General features: G+C 42.6%; 2 protein-coding genes across 2 annotated transcripts in view; both read right to left on the bottom strand.

The window, feature by feature from the left end:
• Nucleotides 1-588: 588 nt before the first annotated feature.
• Nucleotides 589-4,628, bottom strand: LOC124878732. Its single transcript, XM_047382814.1, has 4 exons — nt 4,412-4,628; nt 3,105-3,261; nt 2,326-3,003; nt 589-606 (listed from the first exon to the last, which is right to left on the bottom strand). The coding sequence occupies exons 2-4, from the start codon at nt 3,249-3,251 to the stop codon at nt 589-591; spliced, it is 843 nt and encodes a 280-aa protein (XP_047238770.1). The 5' UTR covers nt 3,252-3,261; nt 4,412-4,628.
• Nucleotides 4,629-11,740: 7,112 nt separating this feature from the next.
• nedd9 (neural precursor cell expressed, developmentally down-regulated 9) overlaps nt 11,741-15,884 on the bottom strand; it is a 31,194-nt gene continuing 27,050 nt past the window's right edge. The window contains exons 5-7 of the mRNA XM_047384395.1: nt 13,873-15,048; nt 12,709-12,798; nt 11,741-12,589 (exon numbers count right to left, since the gene is read on the bottom strand). Of these exons, the coding sequence (XP_047240351.1) occupies nt 12,080-12,589; nt 12,709-12,798; nt 13,873-15,048 (1,776 nt within the window). The 3' untranslated portion in view covers nt 11,741-12,079. The remainder of the gene's footprint in view (nt 12,590-12,708; nt 12,799-13,872; nt 15,049-15,884) is intronic.

Raw genomic sequence — 15,884 nt, 5'->3', positions numbered from 1 at the left:
AAATGTTGCAACGCACCATTTCTACAGTTTGAAATCCTTATAGTGAGTCGCAGTGACCAGGGTAGGATGATCTGGAGTCATGTGGAGAAGCACTGCTCCTTCCCCTCCTGATGCTGTGCACTGCCAGTCAGCTGACTGCTCCATTTTCCCTTGCTAGCACAAAAGATCAATTGGGCTGTTCAGAAAGAGTCAAGGTGTGTAAACTAAAGGAGCAACATCTATGTCTAATTAAGGAAACATTGTTTTAAAACTACAGTTTTTATGTCTGTTAAACAGCTGACTGCAGGCTACCGGAGCAGAGAGCCTGACTAGTTAACCTGCAAATAACAGCTTGTTATATTCTGCAAAAACCAGTTGGAGAATACTCCTTAAAGTGTTTATTTTGTATTTTTACTTAAATGTGTTAAAATCTTAAATATTAAACGCTATTACTGTAATTATGAATATATGACATTTTAGCAGCAGTAGGAAAAACAACAGCAGAAGAGCTATGATCATGTTTGTCGTTCTTGTTTGAAATATTTGTGTAGATAAAATGAGGATCATCATCCTGGGAGCATCTCATCCTGACCCATGTGTGTTTTAGTCTTAGTGGGAGGTGAGTTCCTGCAAAAACAAAAATCTGAAAGAGATTGAAAACAAAAGGACGTGTCAGGTCACGTCTCTGAGAGACAGGAAAAAGCTGCCAGCAGTGTCTTTAGGTGAGGTTTCTATCTGACTGCTGTTGATTTATGCTACTGTTGGGACCACACAGCCATGGGTGTTCAACACTAAAACTCCGGTACATACTTTCCTGGAACCTTTCAAAATAAAGTGCATTAACCTTCTTCCAGCACAGCCAGGAAATGGGGTAACTGCGGACTTCCTGTGGCGCCAATACCCAAATAAAAGCCCCACTTTTCCACAAGTCTTTCTCTTCCACACCGATGACCATCGGGTCAGGAGGGAACAGCTGAATGTCTTTTGCTGGCAAAAGGACATAAATTCAACTGGATCCAAGAACCGATCATTTGCAAAAGTTAAGTAGAATGAAATACTGTCTGTGTATCCGGTATTTTCATTCATGAACGGAGAAATTAAGTTGTAAGAGTTGCTTACATTTTCTCTTCGAGGCCCCACAGAAGCAAACGGTGTTCCGAGAGAAGCTGTTTCGACAAGCCGAGTCTGGAGGAAAGACGACGTCCTCAACCGTGTTTACGGTAACGAACAGCTGGTTACCTTCTGATCGGGAGAAACTGAGGAAGTTAGCGGGAAGCTAACTCTTTGTTCACGACGGATATCTTCTTCAAACTTCGCCTTGGGACGACATTCCCTCAACAGCTTCAGAGGTTGGGGTTTGGGCAGATTAACAGATTGGTTTAGGATGAAATGATCTGAACGTTTTCATGTTATGAAGTTTGTTTTGTGGAACTCGGCTATCTTGGTGCTAGCATGCTACCTGTAGCACCCAGGCCGGTTCGGGTTCTTTGTATGTTTTAAAGTTAAGATAAACTTTATTTAAAGGGTGGTTTTAACCAGAACATTGCTCATAATGCGCCGTCAGCGCTTATGCATTTTAACCCTTTTATTAACCTGGTATTTTAAAGGTATGTGTTGATTCTGGCGCTAAGCTATCTTCTAGCTTAGCACTTTAGCTAGCTTCTTTGTTAGCCCAACGGCCAGCCGGTAAGAACACGTGTGCTAGCATTAAGGCTAGTCAACAGAAAGGTTGTTAGTTTTCAAGCTAGTAAATAATAGTTCCTGAACATCATTTACTAAAGTTGATAACTAAGTAAACACCATTAAGCCCCATTTCTCCAGAAAGATTTGGCTCTTTTCCAAAATACTCAATAATATTTCTTCAAATATTATTTTAATAAATGAAGGCAGTTAATTAAACACCGTTGAGAATTAGTCATCCAGGAGGTTGGTTTTATTCAGCAGATCATTATTTTATTAAAATAATATTTAATCTGATCTTACATTGTGAATGGTTGTCTAAACGTTTGCTGATTATTGTCTAAGTTGGTTCCAAGACTAACTTAACTTAATTTCCAGATTCTTCAAGATAATCCGTGGTTCTCAAACATAAACATTGCATGGTAATGTTGCATCACTCTTTTGGTCATAATTATCAATCATCTTTAATCAACTTGTTTATATTGTACATAGTCCATTAGTCTTCATTATTCTTTAATTCTGCTTGGTAGTTTAGTTGAATTGTTTTAGCAAAGTAAAGAGTTTATTGATTGAAATATGTTTGACTTTGAGTTGACTTATTTTTGTTAATAAATTCTTGTATTTTAATAAATTGTGTGAATTTATTCCATATATTATTCCATATACTTGTTCTCTGCTGTCAGGAGGGATTTTTGTTTCTTTCCTGACAAACTCTGAGCTGATTTCTCTGTACTCCTTCTGCTCGTCTGATGCTGGATTTAAACTGGAATTCGGATCGGATGGTCGGGAAAGATTTTGAGCTGTTTTCTGGATTTCAGGCTTGGATTCGGTTCTTCCAGCCCCAGGAGCGTGTTTTCTGCTCATGGAATTAAAAATGTCTTCCTTCAGGCTGGACTCTTCTTCCAGACTTAATCTCTGGTTTTCCCTGCGATCCCAACCCCTGGTTATTACTAACAGTTTGGCCATCTTCATGAGTGTTTTCTTCTTGTGCTTTCTGCCAGGCTTATGTTTCTGCAGCTCCAGCAGCTGGTGAAGAACTGAGTGGTAGATGTTTTCCTTGCTGCTCTGTCTGGTCTGTGATGAAGCTTGTCTTTCAGCATCTGTTCGGTCATTCGAAGGCTGGAGTTCATCTCTTTTCCAAACAGGCTGTAAATCCGTCTTGTGTTTGCAGGGAGGAGTTTCACCGTCTCCGTTTGAGTCACCGAGGAACCGTTTCTCTGCAGCAGCGACGTTCCCAGTAACAGAGAGTTCATCCAGGGGAAAAGCATGATCCGAATTCCTCCAGATGTTGTCCACTCTCCTAAGATCCGACCCATCAGTCCTCTGATCCTTGGACTCTTCAGTCTGAAAACACAATCAAGTTTATTTTTAATGTTTGTTTTTCAATCAGACAAATCATCTAAACTACGTCGAATGCAGATTCATGGACTCCTTTGATCCCTCACCTCTGATTCTGGGATTTTCTGAGCAGAACCTGAAGCAGCCTGCAGGTTCTGGTGCCCCGTCATTTCCAGTCTCCTCCCAACGTCGGATTTTTTCCTCTTAGTCAAACTGGACTCCAATACTGCAGGACCGTCACATCTTCCCTCCATGATTCTCTTCCTGAAAATCAGAGCAAAGTCAAAATAAAGAAATACGGAACATTTTAGTCTGATGGCTTCTGGTTGGTGTGTTTGCTTCACTGAGGAGAACTTCAGGTGTTTGTTTCATAGACAACATGAGAAATAAAATGTGTTTTTTTTACTGGACCAACATGTCTGATAGAATGACTCCATGTTTAATGTTTACATTTTGTGTTAATAATTTATATTTAGTGTTTCAAAGCTTCAATTTCTATTATTGTGTTTTACTCAAAGACAGAAAAACAGGGGTTAAAGGTCAGGATTCCTGGTGAGGACTAAAGTGTAGCCATTTATTAACACACGACTCAATTCCAAAATGTATAATTTACACCAACAGCTAAGCTCGAAAGTATTCACACCTTGGCAGATTTAGGCTTAAAATAATCTTTTCAATTTAAAAGAATGTTTCTTCTGACTGGAAGTCATGTGAACGTCTTGGAGCGACCCAGCAAGAGTCCGGACTTAATTCAGATCGGGAATCTGTGAAGGAATCTCAAGATTAGGGTGATGGTAACGGGGACTCCCAACGTCAAGGACTTTGAGCTCATCACCAAAGATAAATCAACAAAATACCAAAGGAAACATAGAAAAAGCTGCTCCGCTTTTTGAAGTAATGAAACATAAGGAAAAGTAATGAAAGAAAATGGTATAAATAATTGTCTGACAAGCATTTATAATAAAATGTAAATTAAAACAGTTATTTTTTCTAAATAATTCCTCACTTTACGTCTCAGAAACAAACTTCTTGGTTGAATAAAAATATTTTTAAGTCTAAAACTGAAAGGGGTATGAATAATTTCAGCCTTAACTGTACATAATTACTTTAAATGATCAGCTGCATGTGGAAGTTAATAACCACAGATTCCCACGCAGGAGATTTTAGCAATAAAATCAGGAAAATGTTCAGAAAAATCCGTTTTCTGAAAATCAGCTTTAAAACATATTTTTCTAGAGGAAATTTGCTCAGCAGATTGTGTTATTTATTGTGTTTAACTGTCTATGGCTTTGTGAGGTCTCATGAATACAGCATGAATATCATGCTGTACTCAGATGAGCCACAACATTATGACCACTGACAGGCTCAGTGGTCATAATGTTGTGGCTGATCCAGATCTGTGTGCAGCTCTCACTCAGATGAATCCTGGGTTTTCCCGCATTGGAGCGCCCCCTGCAGCCGAACCACAATGAAACCCTGTTGACCGATCAGAGCTTAAAGCAGGATTCTGGAGCGATCCGAGCCGTGCCGAACCGTGCTAAACCGGTCTGCCTGCTTCCTCTCGCCTCACACCGGCTGATTATCCTCATCTACTGCCCTAGATACGGATAAAACAACGACTGCATCCCTGCGTGTCCGTGGGTCTGCACAGAGAGATTTCCTGCAGGAGGAGCTACAGACGGGATGCCAGGTCCTGATGGAGAAAACAGCAAACGGTCCAGACAGGAAGATGGATGTTCCTGAAAGAAGTTGGATTTATCCAGATCCAGTTTTCAGTTCTCCAGATTCTCCTTCCAAGCAGCCAGAATTCCCAGGATCTTAATGAAAGGATCTTCAGAACTTCTGAAGGTATTTCTGAGTGTTTTCCTGAAATATCTGTGAATCAGAATCAAATTTAAGCCTGACTTTATGAGTCCATAAAAATAAAATGTGAGCATGTTTCACAAATAAAATAACACAAATGCCATCACAAAAGGAAATGAATGGGCTCCTGAAAGCACTAACCAAGGATGTGTTTGGAAAAGCGTTAAATGTGCAGATCTGGCAACCAGAGAAAGCCCCTCCCCCTCCCGGGACAAACCAACAGCTGACTATAAACACAACTTAACTCATGCATGAAAGGATGAAGAGCAGCAATGATTTAACTTGATGTAAACATTGATCAAGTGATCACATGTGACTGCATGAAAACAGGCGCTGATGCTGGACTGGATCACCTCCCTGTCACCATGGAAACCGCTGCACTTTATTAGTCTGCTGAGAAAGTTATGAAAACAAAAGAAAACACCATGATTTTAGAAAAATGAGTTGCAATAATTTCAATTATTTAGACACTGGCAGACATGATTATAGTTGCTATGAGGCTAATCATGTACTGAGTATGATTATACTATAGATACATTTAATAACTGGTCGAGGCTTGGGTTGCTTTGACACAGCAGCAGATGACATGTACCAGCAACTTGGATTGTGTTCCTCTCCACTCTTCCTCCAGATTCTGGGAGCTTGATTTCCAAACTGTCCAGGCCTTTTTCAGAAGGTAGGACGCTTCTGATGTTATCTCTGGTTCAGGCGTGTCTAAAAGAACATAAGGAACATAAGGAATGGGACAGTTGTAAACCTTGGCCTACATACGTATGAGTGTCGAGGCTCTGGAAACTCTCACTCCAGCTGCAGTTCACACCTTCTTAGCCTCCTTCACCCAAACCTTGAAGAGGCTTTGCTTCACAATCCTCATAAGGCTGCGCTTAACCCTGCTGGTTGTGTATGTTTTTCTACCACATGTCTTCCTTCCGCTCAACTTTTTATTAATGTGTTTAGATTCAGCGCTGTGTGAACAATCCATTTCTTTTAGCAATGACCCTCCTTATGGAGGATATCAATGTGGTAGAGGTCTTCCTAATAGTGATGGAGGTCATGTCAGAAAATGTATGTATGAACCTATTTTTTATTGTTCGGATGTAATATTGAAATTGCTTGAGAAAAAACAAATTTAGGTTTTTATCAACTGTAAGCCATAATAATCCAAATGAACAGAGATAAATACATTACAGGTTTCACTTGTTGGATTTAATTACTGATAATAAATAATGTTTTTGGTTATTTTATATTTACTGAGATGCATCTGTCCACCGGGTAAGGACAGTGGTTGGTGAGGAATATTTGTCATACTCTAATATTTATAATATAAAGTATTTAATAGTATGAGGAGACGTATGAGTTCTGATGGACTGGTAAACGGGTCCAGCACTATGCAGGGCTGCTGGTAACCAGACACTAGTCACAGTAAAGTCTGACTGCTACCTATCTGCATCCAACATTTAAGTCTTTTAGATAATAAATCTATTTTATTTCTATCATTGCGCGTTCAGCTTTAATCATTCACCAGCTTTGGACACCAGGTGGCAGCAGTGTGCTGAGGGAAACCTATCTGCAGGAGCTGGACTAGGAGGAAAACTACAAGGAAGTGCAACTTGTGGTTTTCTAGCAGATAGTTGTTTTTACTGATCAGATTTCTTTTATTCAAACATTTTACGAGAAAATAACCACACTGTCTCTGAGTCTCTTTCTCTGTCTGTAAACAATAGAATAGTGACTCACTGAGGTTATTTTAATTAGGCAGCCTAAACATGTCAATGATCTTCATTGACATCCAGATTAATCAAAAATATAACTAAAGGAGCCGTGTTGCTCTTGTCCTTTTGGTTCCTGCACCATCTGAAACATCTGGAAAATGATTCAAGTATTTTCAAAAACAGAAAAATAGAATGAAGAATATTCGAGACTTTATTTTCCCATCGCCAACGTAATAAATTAAACTATGTAGGCAACAACAGACCACCACAATAAAATGTGAAAAGTCTATAACTAATAATTTAATGCTGATGAATGAACTTGAGTCTTTTCATTTAGTTATATTTTATTTAAACAGCTTGTTGAGTTCAGATAAATTATCTGCATTTTCATAACAAACGTTATTTTGAGAGAAATGTTTTTAAAATCTTATTTTGACTTGAATGTGCAATGAACTCTGACCTGTTTCAGACTCTGCTGGAGGATTTTAAATGGCTGCCATAAATTATTGTGTCAGGCCTGAAAGGTTAAACTAATGCAGTGTGAGTAATTCTCACTGAACCAGTACAGCTGCGAAGGACGGATTCATCTCAGGCACAAAGTTCAGCAGGTTGTCCTGTTTATGCTTCCTGCCATCATGAAACATTGATCTGAAGGAAGGCTTGGTTTATTTCTCCAACCTGGTGAAACAGACATTTACAGCTCCTGGGCAAAATGTTTGCAATCACACAAATGTTGACAGTTCAACTTATTTTAGATGAATCCACAAAGTAATCAGATATGGATTAATTCATTGCAAAGAGTTTTATTAGTGTTAAAAGTACATTTTCTAGATAATCCTTGATTTGACTGCATTTATGCCCAGAATGATGAGCTAACTCAGTAGTCAGTATCGTCAGTAGAGGTGAGATGGTGAAACAGATCGACTGAAATCACAATCAACAGAGTGATCGCTATCCGAGAGGCGCACACGGAACTGTTGTCTTGTATCGACGGATACCTCCGAAGAAAAGCTGTAGCCATCGTGAGTTTACGCTAATCTAGCCTCACAGGCAGGAAACTGCTGTTGAAGAGCAGCTGAAACAGTTAACTGAATCATCAGGAACGTCAGGCTGAGAGAAGAAGATGCTGGAGATTTGTTACCACCAGGCGGGTGTGAGTGCATCTACATGAACAGTAAGGTAAAGACTTTTGGACAAAAGGGGCAGATGATTCTGATGAATCATCCTTTCATCATCTGGAGAAAAGCTGAGAGCTACCATATGTTCTGTGTGGTGCTAGCGGTCACGCATCCAGACCTAATCTATGTGTGGGGTTGCCTGTCCTCCAAGGTTGTGGACTTCCTTCCATTTCTGTTCTAGAGCCGGATAAAACGGGACCAAAATGTCCCCCAAAAGCAGCATGTTTCCAACAATCCAGAAACTCTTTGTTGATGAGCTGTAGATGTTCCAGAGCAATGGATCACCACATCACAAGACTAAAGTGATAAAGTGGTTCAAAGATCCAGAACACTGAGGTTTTGGACCTGTTTTCAGGAAGCTCCTCAGATATCAACCCTGCTGAGAACCTGGAGTCAAATCTCCAAAAGTAGGAGGGGAGATCAGAAGCCAACCTGCTGGTTTCAGCTGTAGTCTGTGGGAAGAAATGAATGGACCACCATCAGTGAAGATTTGGTCCGTAGGTTGATATCCAGCAGGTCCGAGAGGATCACAGACGTTATGAAGTCATGGGTTTGTAGGAACGTTGTGTCCTGCCAAACACATTCCTGAATTCTGGACACAGCAAACATCCAGAAACATTTATTCAACCTTGTTGAATAACTGGTTCCACATGAAGACATTTTACTGAAATGTTTTGTTTAAGAACCTCATGGCTTCTTTTAATAATTTAGAATAAATTTGGGGTTTACAGTTTAGAGTTTTGCAGATCTCTCTTCCCAACTACTGGAAAGATCCTAGACAAACCTCAATGAAAGTGGGCCGATGTTGAGCTGTACTGGTACCAACGGGGCCGCGTTTCCCCCAGATTTGGCTCATTTCATTTCCATCTGCAGCTTCTGGAGAGACAAAGCTGTAATTTCAGAGCCTGCAAATACTTTACAGGAAATGTTTGTGGTGAGCCGAGGAAACGGCAGAGACAGCAGAACTCCTCGGATGTTCTGTCCTGGAAGAACTGCCCGCTACCTTCCTGATGAGCTCTCTGCAGGTTTCCATCTCCTCAGCCTGACACCTGTTTGCTGTTTCTCAGCTCAGGCAGACAGGATCTCATCAGAAAGAATTGCTTGATTTGTGCAGATGTGGTGAAGACCTCCTACTTTAACTGCCAGGAGCTTCTACTGCTGAGTCCAGGATGGAGTGTCCTGGCTTGAGAGGATCAATTAAAGCTGCCAGGACCAAATTTCCACAGGTTTCTAACAACAACCAGAAGCTGCAGCTCTGACATGTTTAGTGCCACTGGACAACCTGAGAAATTAGGGGTCTACAGACAAAGAAGCAGGGTGCCTTTTAAACTGGTATTTATGTGTGGAGTAACCAGAACAACCAGAAGGAACCCAAGGACCAGTAACAATGTCGAGTCTTGATCTGGTCCTCATTTCTTTACATTTGAACACCGGTTCAAGGTGTTGCTGATGAAATGCACGGATAATCTTCAGTGTGAGCCCCTCTATAAAAGGAGTTTAGTGAATTTGCTGCTCTGGAGAAAGCAAGTACACAATGTCAAGCTGGAAAGACATCAGCAATGACCTTAACGCAGCAACTGTTGCTGCCCATCAACCTGGGAAGGGTTATAAGGTCATTTCCAAGCTATGTGAGAGCTTTTCTCTTGCTCTCGGTGGAAGACACACATGTTTTCTCTCTCTCCCTCCCTGCTGATCCCTGCTTCTGCTTTTTGTCTGTATTTTTCTCAGAGCCTCGTTTTGCATATCCTCCAAACTTGTAAATTATGGATTTGGTCAGCTGGACTCTCAACGTAATTGATCAAATTTTTTTTTTTCCTACGAGAAAACAGGGTAAAGGAGACCCTCTTCTCCAGGCGGGACGTTCTTCTCTGGAAACACAATGGATTCTTGGCAGCAGTGGAAGATTGTGTTCCTGACTACGATGTCGGTCGAGGACGTAGAAAATGTGTACATATTTGGACTTTTAATAACAGGATTCCTGCTTTTTAGAGTTGGTGGTTACCTGGCTCATCGAGTGATTTGCAAAACGTGGGCGGCTGTTCAAAGCTGCCTGCGATGTTAGATGGAGTCTGTAAAGCGATCAACACTCAGACTGAAAAGTTAAGAGAGCAGAATCACAAGCTGGACACGATTCTTGAACAGAATTGCAGCCGGGCAGCGGTTGGACTCAGAGGTTAAAGGATATAATCTTGGAGAAGTTGTACGTTCCAGATCTGCGGAAAATACCAGAAATTTGGCTATTTGGATTCGGAATTGAGACGTACAAGTAAAACTTTCACAACTACTTGAACCACAACTTTATTGTTTTTCTAAATCTGGCGTCCCAATGTGGCCTTGGCAACTTCTGCTAACTGGCTATCGACAAAATATCTCCTGGATGTTATATAAAGACGACGCTCTTCCCCAGCACTCCCCTACCAGATGTGTGCTGATAGGACTATGCAGCCGATTGATAAAACTTCCACCTCTCTTCTCAAGGACAATGGTGCTTCTATCAGTGTTGACAGTCTAATTCTTGCAAACACACTCAGACTTATATATATTCACACCCTCAAGATTCCACCGTAACCTTGATAAAACTTTACTTATGTGTGTTGCTTACCTCTGCTGAGGTTTTTTGTACAATTTCAGACTCTATTCTGCTAAGACCCAGCTTTCTTAGACAACAATGGACTGTTATTACTTAGTTCAACTTCAGTACCAGTAAAAGCAATATATTATTAGCCCTGAAAATGTGGATTAAAGCTGTTTTGAACCAGTGACTCAGCTTCCTTAGTTAGAATTCATTGAAATGATGAGACTATCAATATTATCATCTTCTTTTAGCATAAGATGCTTTATTATTAAGAGTGGCTTGGAACCAATTTCTACCAGTAAACTTGGAAGGATTATTAGTATCATTTGATTTGTTTTTCAGTGTCTGTATCTGTTTATTTTCTTTGTGATTGAATTGTAATTGTTCTTCCTCATGTACAGCGCTTTGAATGTCTTGTTACTGAAAAGAGTTATATAAATAAACTTACCTTACCTTTTATTCTACAGTAGAAAAACATCTTAGTCAGCTGCCATCAAGGTGTTGCAATGGTCCAGTCAAAGTCCAGATCTCAATCTGATAGACATACTCTAAAGGGACCTTCACACAGAAACCTCAATGAAGTGAAGCAGCATTAGAAAGTTGAGTGGACCAGAATTTCTTCACAATGTGAGAGACTGACAGAAAACTATTGCTCCTGATGGAGGTTCTACAGGCTGAAGGAGGTTCTACAGGCTCCTGATGGAGGTTCTACAGGCTGAAGGAGGTTCTACAGGCTCCCGAAGGAGGTTCTACAGGCTGCTGAAGGAGGTTCTACAGGCTGATGGAGGTTCTACAGGCTGATGGAGGTTCTACAGGCTCCTGATGGAGGTTCTACAGGCTGCTGAAGGAGGTTCTACAGGCTGCTGAAGGAGGTTCTACAGGCTGATGGAGGTTCTACAGGCTGCTGAAGGAGGTTCTACAGGCTGATGGAGGTTCTACAGGCTCCTGATGGAGGTTCTACAGGCTGAAGGAGGTTCTACAGGCTGCTGAAGGAGGTTCTACAGGCTGATGGAGGTTCTACAGGCTGCTGAAGGAGGTTCTACAGGCTGATGGAGGTTCTACAGGCTGCTGAAGGAGGTTCTACAGGCTGATGGAGGTTCTACAGGCTCCTGATGGAGGTTCTACAGGCTCCTGATGGAGGTTCTACAGGCTCCTGATGGAGGTTCTACAGGCTCCTGATGGAGGTTCTACAGGCTCCTGATGGAGGTTCTACAGGCTCCTGAAGGAGGTTCTACAGGCAGATGGATCAGGGAATGGAGTGTTCTTCCTTAGTTTTCACACTCAGCACATGAACTATAAACCTAACATGATTTGCTTTTCCACAGATTCCAGCAGAACCACATGATCTTCATCGTGTTGACCACTAAACATTGTTTCCTTGAGGGTCTCAGTAAGGTCAGAAAAGACGACACCGGTTTCGTTAAGAAGAGTTGTTTACTTCGTGGCAAGCTCCACAAACATGATTTACAAAGAAACGCAGCAACAGAACAACCAGATGAAGATGGAAACAATGAGCTCATAAGGTGCCTTATATGCATCAGGAATGTTATGAAAAATGTCCACAAAATCCTACAGAGACACCATAGGTGCATCTACGGTTATATTCAGTCCATAATATAAAACTGTCTACACAAAAAATAGCAAATATTTACAGAACCGACTATTTACAGAACATGATGGGGAGCAACATATATATACCACAAATATATAGATTTGTAAATCCTGCAGGTTGATGCAGAAATGTTGAAGAGAAATCACAGAGTGGCCATCTGCAGCAGCTGCTCTTTGAACTGCTGCGCGTGGTGCGACAGATTTGTGACCCGGTCCACCATCTCTTGGATGGCGCCGGTGTTGGGGTAGTTCAGAGCGGCCGTTTTGGTGGCCGCCACCACCGTCTTTAGCAGGTCACACAGAACATTACTGGAGTTCATCACCCTGTTGGCCACCTCAGGGGCGGAAGCTTGCCTGGACAGCGTGTCCCCGATGAAGACCAGTTTGTGCGCGCTGAGGATGACGAACTTGCTGTGTGCGACGAAGATGCGTGGAGGTTGGCCGGCCCTGACGCCGGCGAAGAAGGCGTCCACGGCGCTAAGCAGAGTGGAGAAGTGCTGTTCGCACTGGGTCGAGTAGAAGCCGAGCAGCTGGCGGTCCCGGGGGGACACTCGGGTGGAGGAGGAGTGAGAGGGGGAGGAGCCTATCCACTGCGTGATGTCATTCTCCACAGGTTTGATCACTTCCTGCTCCAACTTCATAAACTGATTGATCTGAGGATGAAAGAATCCAGACTCAGAATTATTTACAGGAATAACGTTTTATTTGAACAAAGTTTTATTTTTCCTGGGTTTATTTCAGGCTCTGAGACGTCCAGGTGACTTAATCTCACCTGTTCCTGACCCAGCTGAATCTGACTCTGCTTGATGATGTTCTCCTTCTCCAGCAACTCCTTCTGCTGACGTTCAAAGTCCTCTTTGCCCTTTGGAGAGAAACACATCAACAAAGATAAGGATTTTTTTATAATAACAATTGTTTGGCATTATTATAAAAAAGTATTATTTTGCTGTAATTTCTGACACGCTGACTGGTAAAATTCAGTTAAGGTCATGGAAAACATGCAGCGGCAGCGTTATTCCTGACCATCCAGATGATGATGACATCCATTGCATTTAGCCTCACCTTCTCTGTCTTCTCCATCATCATGATGTTCTCACCAGTCTGCAGAACCTCCAGCAGCTCAGGCCCTAAAATCTTTACCAGGTATTGAAGGTTTGGCTGAATGTATTATTTGAAACTTAGTTGCACACAGTTCTACTCGAGCACTACTGAACATCTGGGTTCACAAGGAATCCTGTCTGACCTCATCTACCAATCTGTTCATCTCCACTGTAAACCAGATAGGGCTTACAGGCGATCCCTGATGTGCTCCCACCTCCGTCTCAACGTCCCTGTAGATGTCCTCCACCATCCTTCCATACTTTAAATATAAACACCTCTTAGACCGATTTAAAATAGGGTTCTACAGCAGAAGTCTGACATTTATTACTAAACTGCACACAGTGACTATTCAATCACTTATGAATTTATTGATATTTATTGATGCTTTCGTGTAAACGATACTGGAAATGTTTGGACTTTTCAGAGATCATTAATTGGAATTTATCGTCATCCCGACCACGCCTGGTTTCCATTTTAGAACCTGAGCTGCTAGAGTGTCAGAGTGATGAAGACATCATGATGATGGAGAAAGTAGACCAGAGTGAGAAGAAGCTGTTATAAGCTCAACCAGCATCACCCTGAGTAGGATGAGAATCTGCATATCTTGGACATGATATGAGAAAAACAACGGAGCGGCCATTTTTATTCCGGGATTATTTGATGTAAAAATGTATCATTTTCAACCAAAGGTCTCATGAATTATGATTGCTGAACAATAAATTAGCTTTACTGTTTGTCCTCTAGTTAAATCATATTCCAAGGAGCCAACGAGGAGTTGATTTTAAATGAGCTGAAAGTGTCATGACTTCAGTCCAGCCTGGCGTTCCTGTTTTACCTGCAGGTGGACGTAATCGTAGTCCTCCATCCAGCTCTTCACACACTTCTCGCTGTTGTTCATGTTGTCCTTGTCTTGGTTGGGATGAACGGGGAAGGCTTTAGTCTGGCCACCGTAGTTCTCTGTATCTGAGGACGGAGAAGTGAGCGGATGCACGTGGTTTTCCTCCAGTGAGCTCCCGACGGAGAAAGTACCGTCGGGGTGCGCTCGTCTGAAGAGCAGCTCAGCGTTGCTGCCTATCGTTGAGGCCAGCTGCTTGGTGTCGTCAGGAACAGTCCTGGAGACCATGACGAAGCGGTCCAGGTCGTCGCTCTTGTTGTGGTGCTGTCTGGATGAAGCCAGGGCGTTCAGAGCCCAGCTGCTGTTCTCCAGAGCTTGGCAGGTCTGCACAAGGATCTGCTGCGAGTCCTCCAGGCGTCCCAGCTGACGTCTGAGCTTACTGTGCAGGCTGGAGTCTGACAGAGATGTGGCGTTTGCTGCGGCTCCTTTTCCGAATGCCGTAAAGTCCCCCAGAGCAGCTCGGACTTTGTCCAGCACTGTGCGCACATCGTTGGCGTGGCGCTCCATGAAGGGAAAAGTCCTCCAGTGGGTAGAAGATGCCATCGATTGTAAGGCTCCAACAGAGAGTTCCACTGCTTGCTGTAGGCGGTACAACCTTTGCACGGCAGCGTCCACATCCAGAAAGAGGCGTCCCTCGGAGCTGGAGCCCATGGAAGAGGAGGAGGTGGACATGCTGCTTCGCGTGCTGCCGGTGCTGGAGAACGACAGGCGGTTCACGCCGTCCGTCACATCCGCCACGGTGCGAGCGTCCTGAGCGGGAATATCATAGATACCTTTGCTTCCATCCCGGTCAGCAGAAGAGCTTTTTAGCTGGAGAGGCTGCATGCCTCGCGGGAAGTCATAAACATCCCGCTGAGAGTCCGCTCCAGAATGAAGGGCGGGAGGAGGAACGTCGTAGATGCCCTCGTTGCCGTTGGTGTTTGAGTGTTGGTGATGGGCAGGGGGCTCGGCGCTGGGGGGGAAATCGTAATGAGAGTGGGGGCCGTGAGAAGGTTTGGTGAGGACGGGAGGAGGGACGTCGTAGATGCCTTCCTGATTGTGCTTGTGAGGCTGTGGGAAGTCATAGTTTCCCTCCTGAAGGTCTGCGTTGGTCCTGCAGGGCAGCACTGAGTAGACCTACGGAGGAAGGAGAAAAAAGAGGGTTAACATTCAGACATCAGGACAACACACACACACACACACACACACACACACACACACACACACACACACACACACACACACACACACAGACACACACACACACACACACACACACACACACACACAGACACACACACAAAACTTTATTTTAGGCCTAAAAAGTTACATTTTTGGTTTTCTCCAATTTTTCTGTAATAAACAGGATGTCCAAATAAGTAATTTATTATTTTATATTAAATGTTTGTTACATCTTATCATGTTTTAAGAAAAACTGATCAGTATCAGTGCAAAACCTTTTTTTTACTGAAGGAAAAGGTCCAAAAACATTCCCAACTTTGTTTTGTGCAAACACAGCTGAATGCCTCAAAGCAGCAAACTGCACATTTTCTGCTTTTACCGTCGTGATCTATAATCTGGTGGAAGCAGCAAGGGTGTACTTAGTTTCACACCGCTTGGCTCCGTTGTTTAATAAATAATGAAGGTGGAAGCTGCCGTTTGCTTTGTTCACTTGAAGTTTGACCGGATCAGCTTCAGTATGTTCTGATAAAGGGTGTACTTTCTTTTTACAGTGATTGGATCTGTGGGAGTTTCCACCATTAATCGGGATAATTAAAGAAAGTGAAAGACTAACCAGAAGGCATGGATTTTATATTTGAAAAACCTTAAAGTTTCGTCCTTCGATTTGTTGCAGCAGCAGCGCTGAACATGTGTCCAAGTGCCACAAAGCATTATGGGAGCTCAGCAAAAATGAATAAAACGGTGCACTTCACAGCTAGATGGGCCCCAGCAAACTGTAATTAGGAGCAACG

The sequence above is a fragment of the Girardinichthys multiradiatus genome, chromosome 13 (genome assembly GCF_021462225.1).
Source record: "Girardinichthys multiradiatus isolate DD_20200921_A chromosome 13, DD_fGirMul_XY1, whole genome shotgun sequence".
Taxonomy (NCBI): Eukaryota; Metazoa; Chordata; class Actinopteri; order Cyprinodontiformes; family Goodeidae; genus Girardinichthys; species Girardinichthys multiradiatus.
This window is presented reverse-complemented; position numbering and strand designations above follow the sequence as displayed.